Source organism: Haemorhous mexicanus, chromosome 7, assembly GCF_027477595.1.
Source record: "Haemorhous mexicanus isolate bHaeMex1 chromosome 7, bHaeMex1.pri, whole genome shotgun sequence".
In the NCBI taxonomy this organism is placed as follows: Eukaryota; Metazoa; Chordata; class Aves; order Passeriformes; family Fringillidae; genus Haemorhous; species Haemorhous mexicanus.
The window spans coordinates 22842094-22858038 of record NC_082347.1 but is presented as its reverse complement, the minus strand read 5'-3'; the positions used below and the strand labels follow the sequence as shown (position 1 = coordinate 22858038).

Below are 15945 nucleotides of genomic sequence, written 5' to 3'. Positions count from 1 at the left end.
CCATCCTCAGCGACGCTGACGTCCAGGCTGTGAAATGGCCACAGCTACCTCAGCTGTCACTGCTGTGCCTGCGGCCAGCCAGCGGCTTGTGGCATGGGAGTCTGCTTCCTCCTCACCAACACTTCCACCACTGGACCCATTTCCACCATTGGGAACGGGGGCATGCAGCTTCAGGGAAATTCCCAGCTGTCAGTGAAGCAGACAGACAGACAGCCCCGGATGAGCCACCACTATCAGCTGAGCTGGGACTCATCCTACGCACCAGTGGCAAAAAGCCAGCAGGGCCCCTTCATGGCCTGGTGCCCTCGAGCAGGGTGGGAGCAGACTGGGGTGAGGGTGGGCTCCTGGGTCCCTTCCACGCTGCAGAGCGTGGCCAAGGCCATCCTGTGCAAGGCCTGTATGGACGTCACCACCACCAGAAACAGGAAAAATCTGGAGGCTCTTTGTAGTCACTGAATAAACTAAACCAAGATGCGCAGGGTCAAGCAGCCTCTCCCTGTTAAGTGGGGTCTTCCTCTCCCCACAGCATGGCCTGAAGGCACTCAGCCGGGCCAGGCCCTCACAGGTGCTGGGCAATGCCCGCTGCCACGCACCCACAGCACCCCGACTGCCCTGCCGGCCCCTTCCCCAGTACCTCTCTGGAGGAAAGAGAGGTCAAACATGGAGCAAGGGCCTGCTTGAGGCCAAAAACTAGTTTCAGGTGAGCAGTAGTGGTCTACAGACTGGCCAGCTCTCAGAGTCAGGGGATGCACTCTCACCTCACGTCACAAACTAAAAAAAAAATAAAAATCAGCACCCAGACACTACAGTTGCAGGGAAGGGCAAAAGCCCCCACAGGCACCTGGAGCAACCAAGTGAACCAGCAAAACTTGCTGCCTCACAGGGCTGCAGAAACGTGGGATGTTTTTGCATCCCAAGTCAGAGCCCAGAAGCTCAGAGCAGGCAATGCTGGATTGCACACCTCGAGAGCCACGCCAAGAGGAAACAAGATGAAACATTTCTCAGTACAAATGTTTGCTCAGCTCTAGGAAAACGGGCCCCTGACCAAACCTCAGAGTGTGAGAGCACTTTGGTCCTGTGGGCAGCGAAGGAGAGCACAGGCCAGCAGGCAAACCCCCAGCTTCATCCTTGCCCTTGCAAAGCCACCCAGGGAGCAAAGCCCATACTCGTGACCAGCCGGCGTGTCTGGGGGGACGCTGCTTGTGCCAAACACACAGCAACAGCTCAGGAGAGGACATCTTCGTGGCAAACTCCACCCCATGCTATGTTTCATCAGCTGTGATCACAAGTATTAAGAAATGCCTTTACTTTCACCTCTCCCTCTGTTATTGTTTGGGGTTTTTCAGCTATGGAAGGATCTTTTGCAATGCTTTGAAATCTGATTAAAAATTAGGAAGGGTTTTGGGTTTTGTTATTGTAGGGGGGTAAAACAATAAGACTAGCTTCCCACATCCTCTCCCTCAACATCCCTGACACATTCCACACCCATGCAGTAATGCCTTTTAACCAAAACCAGCAGGTCGCAATATGCCAGCACAGTTCCCAGTCTCAGTATTGTTACTTTATATACCTATTGCTTCATCCATTGCCCACACAGGCACAGCCTTATCAAAGGCCAAGCCAGCCACACACCCAGTTTCTATAGCCCCCGCCTGTTTCGTATCCAAGGAAATAAAATACACAAGATGGAAACAATGACATCACTCTGTAAGAATAAGGATGAACACAGGACAGACACTTTTAAGAAGCTTTGGGAAGACAGAAGTGGCTGTCTATTCCCATCATCCTAAAAATACCCTGATTAACCCTCAGAGCTCCTCCAGCTGCTAACCTCTGTCTGAAGGTTATTTCTATTAAAAAATATATCCTATGTTTGAAAACCCTTACCTTTTGTGATTAAGAAGAGCTAAGCTATCCATCTCAAACCAAGAGTTTTCACTGGTATTCTCAAGGTCTGATGTTAATACTTGTGCCTTATTGTAAAGGGGATAGATAGTCTTCAGGGAGCTGGACAAGTTTTTGAAGACAGTCTGGGTATTGACTGTCCGTGAAGCTGGACCCTCTCAGACCTTTCTCCATATTAGCTCACTCAGCAAAAACAGAGACCTGGACCCCACTAGCATCTGTGTCTTACAAAAAAATCCCAAAACAAAATAAAAATACCCAAACAAACAAAAAACCAAAGGAAACCCCAGGTCTGACAAGACTTGGCACACTTAGAGGGTACAGAGTTTTATTGTTTATTTTACCAAGAGGCAATTCAGCCCCTTAGGTACAATTGGGCCCCATGGGCCCTGCATGGCCCAAGATCATCAGAGGGCACGGCTGGTCTCTGGTCAGTATCATAAGCATTAAAATTACCTTAGCCATCACGTAACTTGTTCTCTCTTGCTGTGACCACTCTTCTCAAGAGACATTAACCAGAAGGCAGAGACAGACATGTTATTTTAGTCTTTCCCACTGTTGTGAGGAAAAGATCTTGATGGGAAAATGCCACTGAGCTATCAGCCTTAGGATCTGGGTTAGAAGTGCAAGTGAACTAACAGAGTAAATATGCTAAGAAGACTGTCATTTCCTTCCTCTAGTGTTGCCATGGGCACCAAAACAAAGCTAGGTCAGCTGCTGAGCCATCAACACCGACAAGCTGCTGCCCCTTTTAATGAAATGCAATTTTGTCATCACTCTTGCCTCAGTTTAAATTAATTTAGAAGGATAAGGATAATGGCAATGAAATAATAATAAGACTGTAGCTCTTTCACGGGCAAAGATCAGCTTAGACAATGAAGTCAGTCTTTGGACTCAGCACTTCGGGGAATGCATGGGAGGTTGCAGAACGGCTTTTTATTTTCCAAAGGCAAATAAAAGTATCTTGAACATACATTCCGAGTAAGAGAAAACACTTCCACAGGCATGATGCAGCATGTCATCAAATATCAGCCTCCAAAAGGATTACAGCAGTAAACAAATAGCCCATTTCAAATGGGGTAAAAAATGTGTAAGCAGGGATCTTAAAATATGCAGCTAGTCATAGACAAGCTCTTAAGCACTGGTTCCCGAGACAAACTGAAAATTAGATTCTTTTGCAAGATTTTTTGCAAAGATTGAGCAGCTACATCAGTAAAATATGAAGACAAAAAGAAGGTGGACAAGCATGAAAAACTTCTAAGATACCAAAGGTAGGAGAGGCAACAAACTAATTCTAAGAAAGATGGTAATATATCTGAATAAATCAATTTCTACAGCAAGGCTTTTAAAGATTTTTTTTTTTTTTGAGCCTGAAGTAAGGCTATTCACATGTATGATTTGATGTCTCTGTTCAAAGGGCTATGTGCAAAGCCAATGAGAACCATTGTCAGAGGATCCTGGACCAGGATTTAAACAAACCACTTGGACTCAGCACGTCCTATTTTCTTTGGTAAGTGAATTAATAAGTGTTCTGCACTAGACTGTTGCCAAGAAAAGCAAAGATACTGTTTTCACTGGCCAGCAAGTTAAAAAACCTGAACAGCTCAGTTTTGCCTTCGAAGATTCAGCTCTACACACAGCTTCAACCAGTCATGCTGGAAAAATGGTATCAGCATCTTTGTGGTAAAATTCATAGCAGCTTGCCATGCTGGTATACGTACACACAGCATTTTCTGCACTCTGCCACTGCTGATTTGCAGCAGGCTTGGCCAAAACCCATGATGATGCTGCAAAGACACAGCCCCAGATTTGGCCAACACTTGCCACATGCTCTGGCAGGAATCAGCATGCTCTTCTGATTTCACACTCCAAGCAGAAAGACCTCACTACAAAACTTACTTGCCGTAGTCAGCTACTGAAAAAGCAAATGGGAAAAAACTCCAAACAATCCACCAAACAACAAACCCTGCAACCTTACAACTTGATGGTATTCCTGACACTTTGGCATGGCAGGTTAGGATGTTCTGGCACTGTTATGCCTCAAGAGGAGTTTGTGGTCTGGAGACATGATGCATCTCCCCTCACACTGCTGAGTTCCTGCCTCAGTATGCAGCAAATGAAGCCCTTTAAAGTTAGGCCCAGTGCTCTGAACAGCAGGAAGCCCCACTCACACACACAACTGCAAATTATTTAATCTGCTTTAATTCAAAGGAAGGGAATAAGGAAAGACAAGACTTCTGTGAGTTTAAATGTTCCTTTCACACCAGCAAATAACTCTTCTAGCATCAGCCATCAAAGGGGTCAAAGCCTAATTTTCAGGCAACCATTGATTCTTAGTACAAGATTAAGACAATGGTCACTGCTCAGAGATAAGCTCTGTAACACGAATTTCTCCACACTCAGTTGTGCATCAAATTCTCCCGCTCAAGTCAGTTGCAGGTTGCTACCAATAAATTCAGTTGTACCATACCTGTAAACTAGCAGTATTGGGATATCTATCCAGTGGCCAGTGCTAGAACCAGAACTAAGGCTTAGGAGGGAATGTCTTCCACCACCAGCATTACTGCTAAATCCTGACCATGTATACAGGCTGAACTGGGGGGAAAAATGTGGTGGGGCAGTGAGTGACAGGGGAGCTCAGCAGCAGGTTTCTTGTTGCAGTTAACCAAAATAAGTGAGCTACTTTAAAATCCCACTTAAGGCATGTGTTGTGCTGTATGTTTGATTTTATGGCATTTAGCTGAATTCTTGCTAATGGCTGCATTGGGAAATTGGTCTCTAGGATTGAGTCTCCTGCTGAATTAAATGACAGCTCTCTGCATCACTGCAGCAAAGCCTCAGTGCAGACTCTGCCCCACTCCTTTGGCAAGAGATAGCCCCTAAGTCCCAAGGTTGAAGCAGAGCCTTTCCAAAACCTGGGCAGCAGAAGGCACAGACGAGACCTCAGCTGAACAGTGTCACAGACAGGTGTCACCACATGGCCCCAGCTGAAATGGCTCAGTCTCACACTGCCTTTGGCAGAGTTATGAAATACCTGGAGAATGCCACACCGATTTCTTGGGCCAAGCAACACAGAGAAGCTTGATGTGAAAGAGAACGTGGACAGATCCCAGGCCAAGGTCTGGGCAGGGTGTTGCTGCACATGTGCTGCTTTAGTCTCAGGTCCTTTCCAACGAAAACAGCCATCCTAGTGCTTAATTAATTGCAGAGTCAAGCTAGTTTTATAATCTATTTATTTTGCTAGAAAGACTCACGTGGGATGTGTGCTTGGGCCAGATTCCACTGGGGCCATGTCACTGCCCCAGTGAAAATCCAGAGGAATGCCACTGCCTTTAGTGTAGTTGTTTTAGATTTTTTGCAGTGTAATCCTCTAGCCCAGGCAATGCCCTTGCACAGGTTGCTGTTATTACTACATTTACTTGACAGAGGCAGCAGGCCAAGGAAGCAAGGCTGTCAGCAGGTTACAAAACCAACTTCCTAGACAGAGGCTGCATGATCTGCCACACAGATAAAAATGTAAGATGCTGGCGTATTTCTCTTCCACTTTCTCCACAGCCAGACTGCTAAGAGCTTACAGAGTAAGAGAAAAAAATCCAAAGCAAAACAAGAGAAAACACTAAGTGAATAATACTCCTCACCCCTCAAGTCTTTTCCTTCTATGACAACCAACTGGCTTAGCACAGTAGCAATGATTTACTGAGCCACACCTCTACAGCGCCTTCTGTGTCCTGTGGTAGGTGTGAGCATGCAGATGGCAGGAGACACCTCTGACCCAAGCAGGTTACCTTAGGCAATTAGCTCTCCACAGCAGCAGGCTTCTCACCATGGGGGAGGGAGCCCAACTCTCGAGGCCTCCAAAGGCCACATGATCTCTTGATAGTATGGGGCATGATGCTACCCCCAACATGATTAACAGAGTGGCATATGCTCAGCTCCTTGGAGGATCAGGCCCAGGACTTCTCTCACAGGAGTAAGAAGGAACAAGAGCAGTTATTCCAGGACTTACCTGTGGCTCAGAGGCCAGATTCATCTTATAAGGATGTGTCTTTCCCTCCTCGCTTACAAGTGGTGACCAGACTTTTGCCTCCGTTCTGCAACACACAAATTTTGAATGATTAATCTGTTTTCACCAGTGAGAACCATAATTGTTATTAGAAGACTCAAAGTTCATCAATTTCTCAAACATGTCCACAGTCTTTCATATATAGCACAATCCTCATCAGGAGGAATCTAGATAGCCTCATTTTAGGTACACAACGTAGATGGCTTAGATAAATGAAGTCCTTGGAGCAAGAAAAGATCTCAGCAGTGACTGTCCTGGCTTACTCTCTGTGACTCCACAGGCAACACATCAGGCATAGGCTCCCACCCAGGCTGTCAAGTTGGGGGTTACCCAAAAGCAGAAGCTGGAGATACCTCACGGATGCCTTAATTAAGTGGGACAATTCAGATTGCTATGTGCTTCAGCTTTTATGGGTAGCCAGGAAGAGGAATGATTCTTGTCTGTATTGACAATACAAAGAACATTTTGTTCTTGAGGTTGGACTGCCTTGCAGATAAGCTAGAAATATTTTTTCATTTGGGTCTCGCATATTTTCTTCTTATTTATAGTGGTATCCATGTTGAACAAACAGAAGCCTTTTGGAATGATGGGGAAAAAAAAAAATCCCCGCCTGCAATGGGACTAAAAACTGAGACGACCTCCTGTGACAGAGAAAGTCTACATAACCTTTACTGGTCTGTGGTCTGACCCAATTACTCACAGCAGTCTGAAACACAAGTCAAGATCTACAACTGAAACCAACTGCTTTTACCATCATCATTGTGGAATTTTGCTATGTCCCAAAGAATGACAAACAAATGGCGAGGAAGAAGTGGAGTGCTTGGATTTGTTCAAAATATGTTGTGGGAAACATTTCTCAGAAGTAAAGACAGTAGTCAGCGTCTCAGATTAAACAGTGCCACTTTCCCCAAACTTTTGAATAGCAGGGAATGAGTGACTGCAGTATTGTTGAATGAAAACTGCTGTTCAATGAGAAACATTGCATCATGCAGCAATCAGATGGCTGATAAACTCTCAGGATGAGGTCTGAAAACCATGTTCTGTCCTGTTGACAGGAGCCTTTTCTGGAATCTGGAACTGGAAACAGATGTACTTCCTAGGTATTTGTGGGTCAAGGACTAGCTATAATTTAAGTACTTAGTTAGCAAAACAGGAATGCTTCCATTGCGAATTAACTGGATAAATGGAAAGAGATTTTCCAGTTAAAGAAGGAGGAAGAGACCAGAAAAAGAAAAGGCTGACAAGGATGGAGAAATAGGGTAGAGAGCTACCCACAATATATTCAGTCCGGTGTGCACCATTCCTCTAAAATCCCTCCAAAATCACAACATTTTTTAAACAGCCCAAACTTAGCTAAGATGCACATATACATCCCAGACATTTGCTGCATAAATAGTATTTTAATGTTTGCACCTAGAGGGCAGCTCAGTGGGAGGAGATGGCAGGCAGCATTCTCAGCCAGGAAAGAAGTGTTTTATTGACCTGCTATTCCCTTTATTGCACTGTGGACTTTACACAGAAGAAACCTGAGCGAAGGCTGCTGTGCTGCACCTCCTTTCACAGGAAAAGTACAAACACTCAGGTCATACCTGATATCCTTTATGGGTATTCAGGTACAGCAAACTTTTAACTCCTGGTTATTGCATCCTGCAAGCCCAGCTGATACCTGACAACCCATCCCACTCAAATGCTGTCTGGCAGGCTGGGGCACACACACTAACAGCTGCGTGGTATCAGATCCACACCAATCTGACCATCATCTTGTCACAACAGCTGCTGTTACTGGATGTCCAACATGTCTCAGGTGAATACAAAACAAATATTCTCTCCTTGCTTCTGGACACCCGTGCTTTAAGGTACCTAAAGAACCAGCAATTTCACCCAGATTATGGCTATCAAGCCTCACACCCATTTCCAGGATGGCTGTATGTTCCACACCTGAAGACTGTTTGCACACAGGGAAGCAGCCTTATAACCAATACCAAGCCTTATTCCTTAGAAGTGTTTGGAGACCATGTATGACCAAGTTTCATCTCCTCTGGAAAAACAGGGGACACAGCAAAATGTATAGAAATGAGAAATTCAGCCAGCCAGTCTATAGGCAAAGGGACACTGGCTGGAGATGAAAGAGCAGCTCAGAGAGCATTAAACACTTCTGCTGATTTCTAGCATGGGGCATCCCTGCGCCAGTTCTCGCAGCAGTGATCCAAGAACTTTTGAGGTAGCATTTTCTTTCACAGCAGTTTCAAAGCATAAGCTCTCAGAAGCATGAGAAAGCTTTATTCACACTGAAAAATTTAAGCCTAGAGCAGGCCAGTGTATGACTACAGAACAGAAATTTCCCCCAGGCACTTGTTTTCCTCCCACTGGCCCTCAATGTGTCTGAGGTACTGATCACACAGCACATTGGTCTCCAGAAGAGAGGAGGCAATTATGGCCAACTACTGCAGCCCATGGGGGGGTTGACCAAATTTTTCTCCTTTATTTGTAAGCAAGGCAAATAGCTCAAGTTTGTTGCCCAGACTGCTGCTGCTCTGTCACTGGATATAAATGGAAGCAGCAAGGTCACTCCAAGCCTTACTTTCAATCCAGTCTAGAAGTTATCCAAACAGAAATGTTAAATAGGCCATGCATCTGTCCCTCTGAGGCAGGGAAGAGAAAGCTTCCCTTTGTACTCACAACAGCTGCAGAAGAGCCCCTCAGCCACTCTCAGCAGCTCATTTATGGCTCCAGTGAAGTGGCAAAAAGGACAAAGCTTTGCTCTCCCTGGCTTTACCCAGCAGATCTTTCAAGACATGTGCCCCATCCCACCTGTGGAACCCACAGTCTGTGGGTCTCAGAACCCTGATGGTCCCAGCTCTTGGGAAGGGTTTCATGGCTCTGCTTCTTGTGTCAATGCCTGTAATGCTACTGAAGTGCAGCAGGAAGAAGAAAAACACCACCCAAAAGTTCACCTTATGTCTCACTCCTGGCCCAGGGCTTACTGTCTGCAGGGCTGGGAAGTGTGGGCACCAGGCACAAACAGCAGGGCAGGTCAGACTCACCATGTTTGTATCTTATCCATGGGGTTCCACATCTTAGCTATATGAAGGAGAGAACAGGTGTCAGAGTAGACAGCTAAACCCAGCCTTGGTAACAGTACCTTCAGTTCACACCAGGCTGCTGCTGTAATGGCTTTCTGGAGGACTTGTTCCCCAGATTTGAGGGAGAAGGCCTGCAGCCAAAAAAACCACCTCCATGCTCCCCTCAGCAAGGCTGTACCCCTGCCACTGAGCAGGGCCATGCTAGCAGGGCTGCCAGACCTGCCTCTCCACTGGTGTAGGGGCTGGATGTCCAACAGCCTGCCGGGGAATCCACCCTCTCTGGTGAAAGCCAAGGGCTTTGGCATCTTTATCAGATCTCAGAAACTCCTGATAAACTGATGAATATTTATTTTATAATATGGTTTTTAATGCATATTCTTTCAAATGAGACTCCATCAGAGAGCAACACTCAAACAGTGAAGGAGACAAAAACATGACACAAGCCTGAGAATGTGGGGCAGGGAAATTAACTGCAGGCACATCTATATACAAACTCTCTGCCATTTTTGCAGTGCACATTTCCATGTTGTTTCCTTACTACAGGATAGAGAATAACTTAGGGCCAGGGAATGAGCCATGCATCTCCTGTTTCGTCCAGGCAGAAACCAAAACCCAAGATTAGAAAGAAATTTCTCTGATGCTAGTTTGGATGCAGAGGTATTGGTAGGAAAAGAAGGAAGGAAACCATATGCAAGTCAAGGCAGGAATATGGAGAGGTATTTATGAAACAACACTTTTCAAGCAGCTTGTCTTGAACATGATGTAATATAAACATTACAAGAGCCTGGATTTTGCTATCAGTGCTTTGCGTGCAAAGTTGGGCCATAGCTTCAAGGGAAAATTCAGAGCTGGAAAATGAGTTTCTAATTCTTTCTGCCAGGAACTGTGTAATTTCCATAAAGAAGAAAGGCACATCTACATTCATTCACATCTCATTTCAAACACTGGGATGGACACAACTAAGATACCAATTAGCAAATAAACCCCAAAAGACTGAAAAGTTTCTTGCGCAGCACAAAGTTCTTCAGCTGAAAAATGAGGGAAGACCTAAAGAACTTATCTTTCACAATCCTCTCACCAGAGTTTTCAACAAGCATTTTAATAAATAGAAATTAACTACAGGAGTGGTCAGGCTACCAGGAAGGTACCTTTTAATCAGCCTTTTAGCTACACCAGCTGTCAAATATAGGCCCTTGGCTTTAAACATGAGTAGTCACTTTTAACAAACATCCATTAATGGACATATTCAGTTTGGCAAGCAAAACTGTACTCAGGCTGCATACAGGCTCCTGCCAATTCAAACAGCAATGACAGTCACAACTTCCTGGAGACAGGAGGCCCCAAATGCATGTCTCCATGCATGGCCCTCTTTCCTTTCAGGTGTCTCTTTATACAACCACTAAAACCAAAAAGGCAACTCCAGTTAAACTTCTGTGGCTTCTTCTGAGTATCTGCAGCAGGTTCATGACAGCTCCAAAGGCTAAGACGCTGACTGCTCAGACTCACACTCTTCTAACTAGCCAGCTGCAGAGTACAGTCTTACTGCCTCACCAAAGAGGCTGTAAAACCCTAACAAACACCAATCTTGATATGCCAAAATTACTTTGAATGTGTCTGTTGTTAGTAAAAGCTGCTGGCATGCACCCACAAGGGCTGGGAGCACCACAGGGGCCATGGAAAGGTTGGGAGTGGCCACAGAGGGCCAGGCAACCTGCATGGCCTTATATAGCTGCACACTGAGCAGCTGGCTTTTCCCAGGGCCAAAGGAATTATTAGTAAGATGACAGAACTGGAAAACTCTTCTTGGCAGGGAAGCAAAAAAGCAAACCTAAATGAGTCAACGGATTCCACCAACTTCCTAGAACAGAAATTCAAGCCTATTGTGGCTTTGTACAACTATTCCCCACAGCTCAGACCTGGGAACACATGGAGCAAGCAAGAGTGCAACCAAACCTACCACACAAAATGAAAGGACACGACACATGTGCTGTCTTCTTCTTCATAAGCATCTACACATGATCCTTTCTGACAATCCATTTAACAGGTCCTGGTAGCAGACCTGACTTCCCTGATCCTAGCACTTTTCAAAAAAACAAATATATAGCTTTACTCCTTGGCAGCACTTTCAACAAATTAAAAGACTATTTTGCAAACAAAAAAGGTGCATTAATGTATTATAAGCTGGCAGCAGAGCAGCAGAAAAGCAGCTTGAAATTTGAGGAAAATGACAGTAGGAGCAGAACAGGACATTACATATTTGCAACCTTTTAAAAAAAATATTCTCCTCTACCACCCTCAAACTGCCTCCAGACATAAAGGGAAGGACAGACTCACTACAGGAACACCTTTTTTGTTGAAAAAACCCTTATATAAATATACCCTTTACCTTTGAGTTCTTCAGGGTTGCACAGTTATACCACCCATCTGGTGACTATAGCCAGAGGCAAAGAGCCATTTGTTATAGAAATAATTTTCACCTGTGCTGCAATGAACATTTGTCTTCTTTTTTACATCTGCAGCCACAACAGAGCTGTGTGTCAAATTCATCATGAGCCCTTCCACTGACAAGAGTGATGCCTGGATCATTTGACTATCCTGTGAATTTTGTGGCAGGAGTATCAGTTTCTCCTGCACCTTCTTTGTTTTGAATGTTCTTTTTCAGGGAAAGCATCTTACTCAAATAACACTAAATTTCCAGTGAAAGTTGATAGCTGTCCCCAGTTTGTCAGACACATCTTGCTGCTTACCCCCATTAATGAAGAGCAATGCTGGGAGAGGCTTAGCTCAGCCCTAACACGTCAGTGCAGTGGTGTTCACACCCTAATTTGCAAAAATGAAATCACCAGGAAAAAGAAGCATAGCTCTTCTAAAATATTCAAACTTCATTTTTCCTATGGAGAATTTCTCAGTGAACTCATTTCCCTGTGGATTTCTCAGTTCAGCAACCAGGTAGGCTTGAGTTGACTGAAGCACTGTCTTGAGCTTGATTTTACATGGCTGAAGACAATAATGCAACCTTTACTTTGGTTTCTTGGTAACAACATTTCTCTTGAAACAAAAAGCAAAAAGAATGGCTCAGAAAAGAGCAGGAGCTCCTGGACACAGTGAGTTCAGTGGGAATTTTTTATCTATGGCAACATTGTTGATTATCCATTTTTGAGGCAGAAGACAGACCTTTTCCCAACTCTGTTCACAAGACAAACAGCAAAGCACCTGGCAGTGCCACTTAGGAAAGAGTACTCAAAGAAAGCAATTTGTGGCTGGGTTTTAAATCCTAGGAAATTATGAGATTTGCCCCTTTGGGTGAAAAAGCAGACCAGGCATGTTTTCTTCAGCTAGAAAGTTGATACGTTTTTAATGGTGACTTGTGTTAGACAAGATTTCCTGCCTACAATCTGATCTGAAATATTTTTGGACTGTTACCATTGCTAAGAAAAATAACGAAACAGGAAACATTGGAATGCTGTTGATATACACAATCAAGCATACAGTGCAAACAGCATTTCCTTTACCAGAAGCATTTAAGTCCTTTCAATTCTCTATATTTACACTTCTCTTAAATAATCATTGGTAAGCCAGATATGAAGACATCTTAACTGCCTGGCTATAGTTAAAAGAGAAGAGAGTTGCCTATTTGAAGAATACACATGTATAAAGATTGTTTTGGTTCACAGAACAGCAGATGAAAAAGACAAGCATAATACTTCCATGAAACACTCTCCTAGCTTCCAGCTACTTGCAGCTTAAAGGCTTTCTGCAGCAGAGATGCCTCCATTGTATATATTATCCTTTAAAGATTTGTCTTGCACTAATTCACCCACTAGGGTCTTCAAACCACATACACTCATCACGTGTACAGCACAGTCACAAATGAAGTCTCCACTGTCACAACAGTGCTGATCCTTTGGTGAAACTGAAACACCTGGTGTGAGCTCAGACTTGTGTCTGAAATCCACCTGGCACAACCTTGTTGCCACACTGAATGCAGGTCAGAGAATATTTAGCATGGGTAATCATTTAAATAAGTACTCATTCAAAATTCATCAGCTAGCAATTTAAAAATCACTAAGGACTTATGCTTTCACAAGACATCTCTCCAATGGTGGGGAGAAAAGGAGGACAGGGAAGACTTCTCACTCCAGAAAACCTAGCACAGCTGGGCACATCCTCCCACCAGCTGTGTAATGTTCCAACCCACAGAGGTGCTGCTCTGTCAGAGCAAGGATCTGCGCCAGAACAGCACCTTGGTACAATTGATTCAGCTAATGAGCTACAATGGCACAGAGTGGAAATCAGACCCAAGGGCTGCTGGTATTGCAGTGCAAATGATATACATTCCTTTTCATACTCAGCCAACTATTTACAGAGCTACTTTGACAGAAAAAAAACTTTCAGCTCTGACCCGATTGTATTGTGAGCCTTCCTCACCAACTGTATGGTCAAGCCTTAGTGACAGAGCTGTGCCCACCAAACCTCAGGAATCCCAAGCCATACCAATTGGCCAGGTGGCACTCATTTTCCCCAAGAGCCTTCCAACCTCTCCACCCCCATGGAAATGCACTTCCCTTCTTCACAGAGGAGGGATCACCACCACACCACAGTCTGCTTTCCCCACCCACTTCCCCTACCTTACGCTGAGCAGGAAGATGAAGTATGGCTCCAGGTCTTTTAAAATGCTTTCTCTGTCACCTCTCCAGGCATCCTCTCAAGGCCTTTCATTTTAAGGCCTTAGATTGTAACGTAAAGAAGTGCTCCTGCCTCAGCAATAAAGACTAGATAGCTCTTCTAACAATGGAGCAGAGCTGCATTTAGACCAGCACAATTATGGGGGCCTTGGAGGAGACACTGGGAATTAGGGATAAAATATTCTCAACAGAGTACAACCAGGAAAGACAACATGATGTACACAGATTTTCCATAGAGCAGTGGGTAGTAATATCAAACTCTAAAGCATAAGAAATCGGATCACTGCTTTCACATTCTTCCAGATTTGACATTCTTCCTGGCCTTCTGTCAGCAGAACTCAGTACAGCAGCACAAGCATCCAACACACACTCATGCTGCCTCACTGAAAGAGGGTCTTGAAAGAGTTGAGTTGTGTAAACTGGAAGCCCCTGCACAATTTTACACAGCTGCAGATCCAGCTAGAAATCTCTCCCATGGCAGCTTCCAAGCCCAAGGCCAATGAAATGTGCATGGGGTAGCTATAAACTTAACGACTTTGTAATTAACATTAGTAAACACAGTTTACAGACTCAATGATCTGTAAGAGTGAACTTGCCTGCAGGCTGTAAGAGCCCTTGCCTCCCTTCCTCTTTCCCAGCCAGCACCACATGGCACTGGTTTGCCAAGTCAAGCAGCTGGATTTTGGAGAGGAAAAGGAACACTCCTTTGCAGGAAGATTACATGCTGCTAAGTTCAAGGCCAGTAGGAGAAACTCTGGGGTTAACAGGCTGCTGCAGTGTTCACTACCCATTCACACTGCCTGCACTGTGCTCCGCTCTTCCATCTGTGAATTCCCTTAATGAACCGTCAGGCATTTTTTTTGGCCAAGACCCATTGCTTCTTCCTGAACTGGGAAATGCCGGCTGAACTCCTGGCATTGTCCAAGCCATGGTAAAGACTTCTGTTTATCACAGAAAAGCCCTGAACAACTCAACCACTGTGTAATTTAAAGCATGCTTTTGCACTCCTTTTGAAAGCACTTCCCCTGCATCTGACCTGAAAACTGATGGATGATCACTCTTAGGGAAGGCAGGCACAGGAAAAACTTGCTCCAGAGCAAGTAGAGATGCCATATTGCATCTACCACCTGACTTTGAAAAGCACCAGTACCTGCAGCTGCAATTCACACCAAAAGGAAGGATAATTTCACAGCATCTTCAAAAAAACCAGGCTCCAGTTCTTTTAAGTAGCAACAGTTCAATGCAAAGCAGAGCCCTGCCTTCCCATCTCCATTTCCTCTCTGTACAAAGATGGCCTAAGAACAAAGCCTGGCTGGGGAAAGGAATGAAGCTGTCCATTGCTCAGCAGTTCAAGATGGTGGGAAGGCTGAAGCCAGCCTATGCTCTACACCAGAGGCAGAAATTGTGGCTCAGCTGTCACCTGCCTTTAGTTTTTCAGGACTTGGAGAGACTGATGCCTAGGAGGATCTTCGTTGCACCCTGGGTCATCACTGTTTAAGGCTGACAGTGCTGTTTGATCAAGAGGCTTCAAAATGTACAACATCTCTGAGTCTGTGCTTGGCAGAAACCAGGCAATTAATCACCTGGAACAACACATAAGCATACATTTTAACTGCTAAAGGAGTGCAACCGGAAGGAAGGTCATCATCTCTGGTTGCACCTCCTCTGCTATGAGTGAAGTTTTCATGAGACTATCTTTGGTTTCTTGCTGTCAGGAGACACAGAGTAAGTTAACAGACCCTGCCATAAATTATCAGCCAATTCCTCACTTGGAAAGTTGTTTTCATAAGGTCAAAGTGCAGCAAATGCAAGCAGCATTAGGATTAAAGGATGAAATCCAGTTCCCTCTTGCTAGCAAGCACGGGCCAGACAAAGCACTAAGAGGTCAAATTAAACCAGCGAGAGGTCTACTGTCACACCAAAACATAGCTACTGCCCACCCTGCAATCCTCCCTCTCTCCAGCCCCAGTCTTGCCCAGCTACGTACCTGCTGACTGTCAGAGTCAGTTCATCTGTGCAACCCTTGATTTTGTTTTGTGCCTCAAGGTGTGTCATGTTATCTGTGTTCACTCCATCAATGGCTATGATCTGGTCTCCTATACACAAGTTGGCTATTGCAGCTTTGCTGCCTGGAGTCACCTAAGAGAAAGCAAAAAGAGTGAATGGACTTTCCAGGGAGGAGATTTCCATAGCAACATTTGTAAAGGAG

At 44.8% G+C, this 15945-nt stretch overlaps 1 protein-coding gene across 1 annotated transcript in view; it reads right to left on the bottom strand.

Moving 5' to 3' along the window:
- The window catches only part of PDLIM1 (PDZ and LIM domain 1), a 43766-nt gene that overhangs the window by 16039 nt on the left and 11782 nt on the right, over positions 1-15945 (bottom strand). The window contains exons 2-3 of the mRNA XM_059851434.1: positions 15724-15875; positions 5912-5996 (exon numbers count right to left, since the gene is read on the bottom strand). Of these exons, the coding sequence (XP_059707417.1) occupies positions 5912-5996; positions 15724-15875 (237 nt within the window). The remainder of the gene's footprint in view (positions 1-5911; positions 5997-15723; positions 15876-15945) is intronic.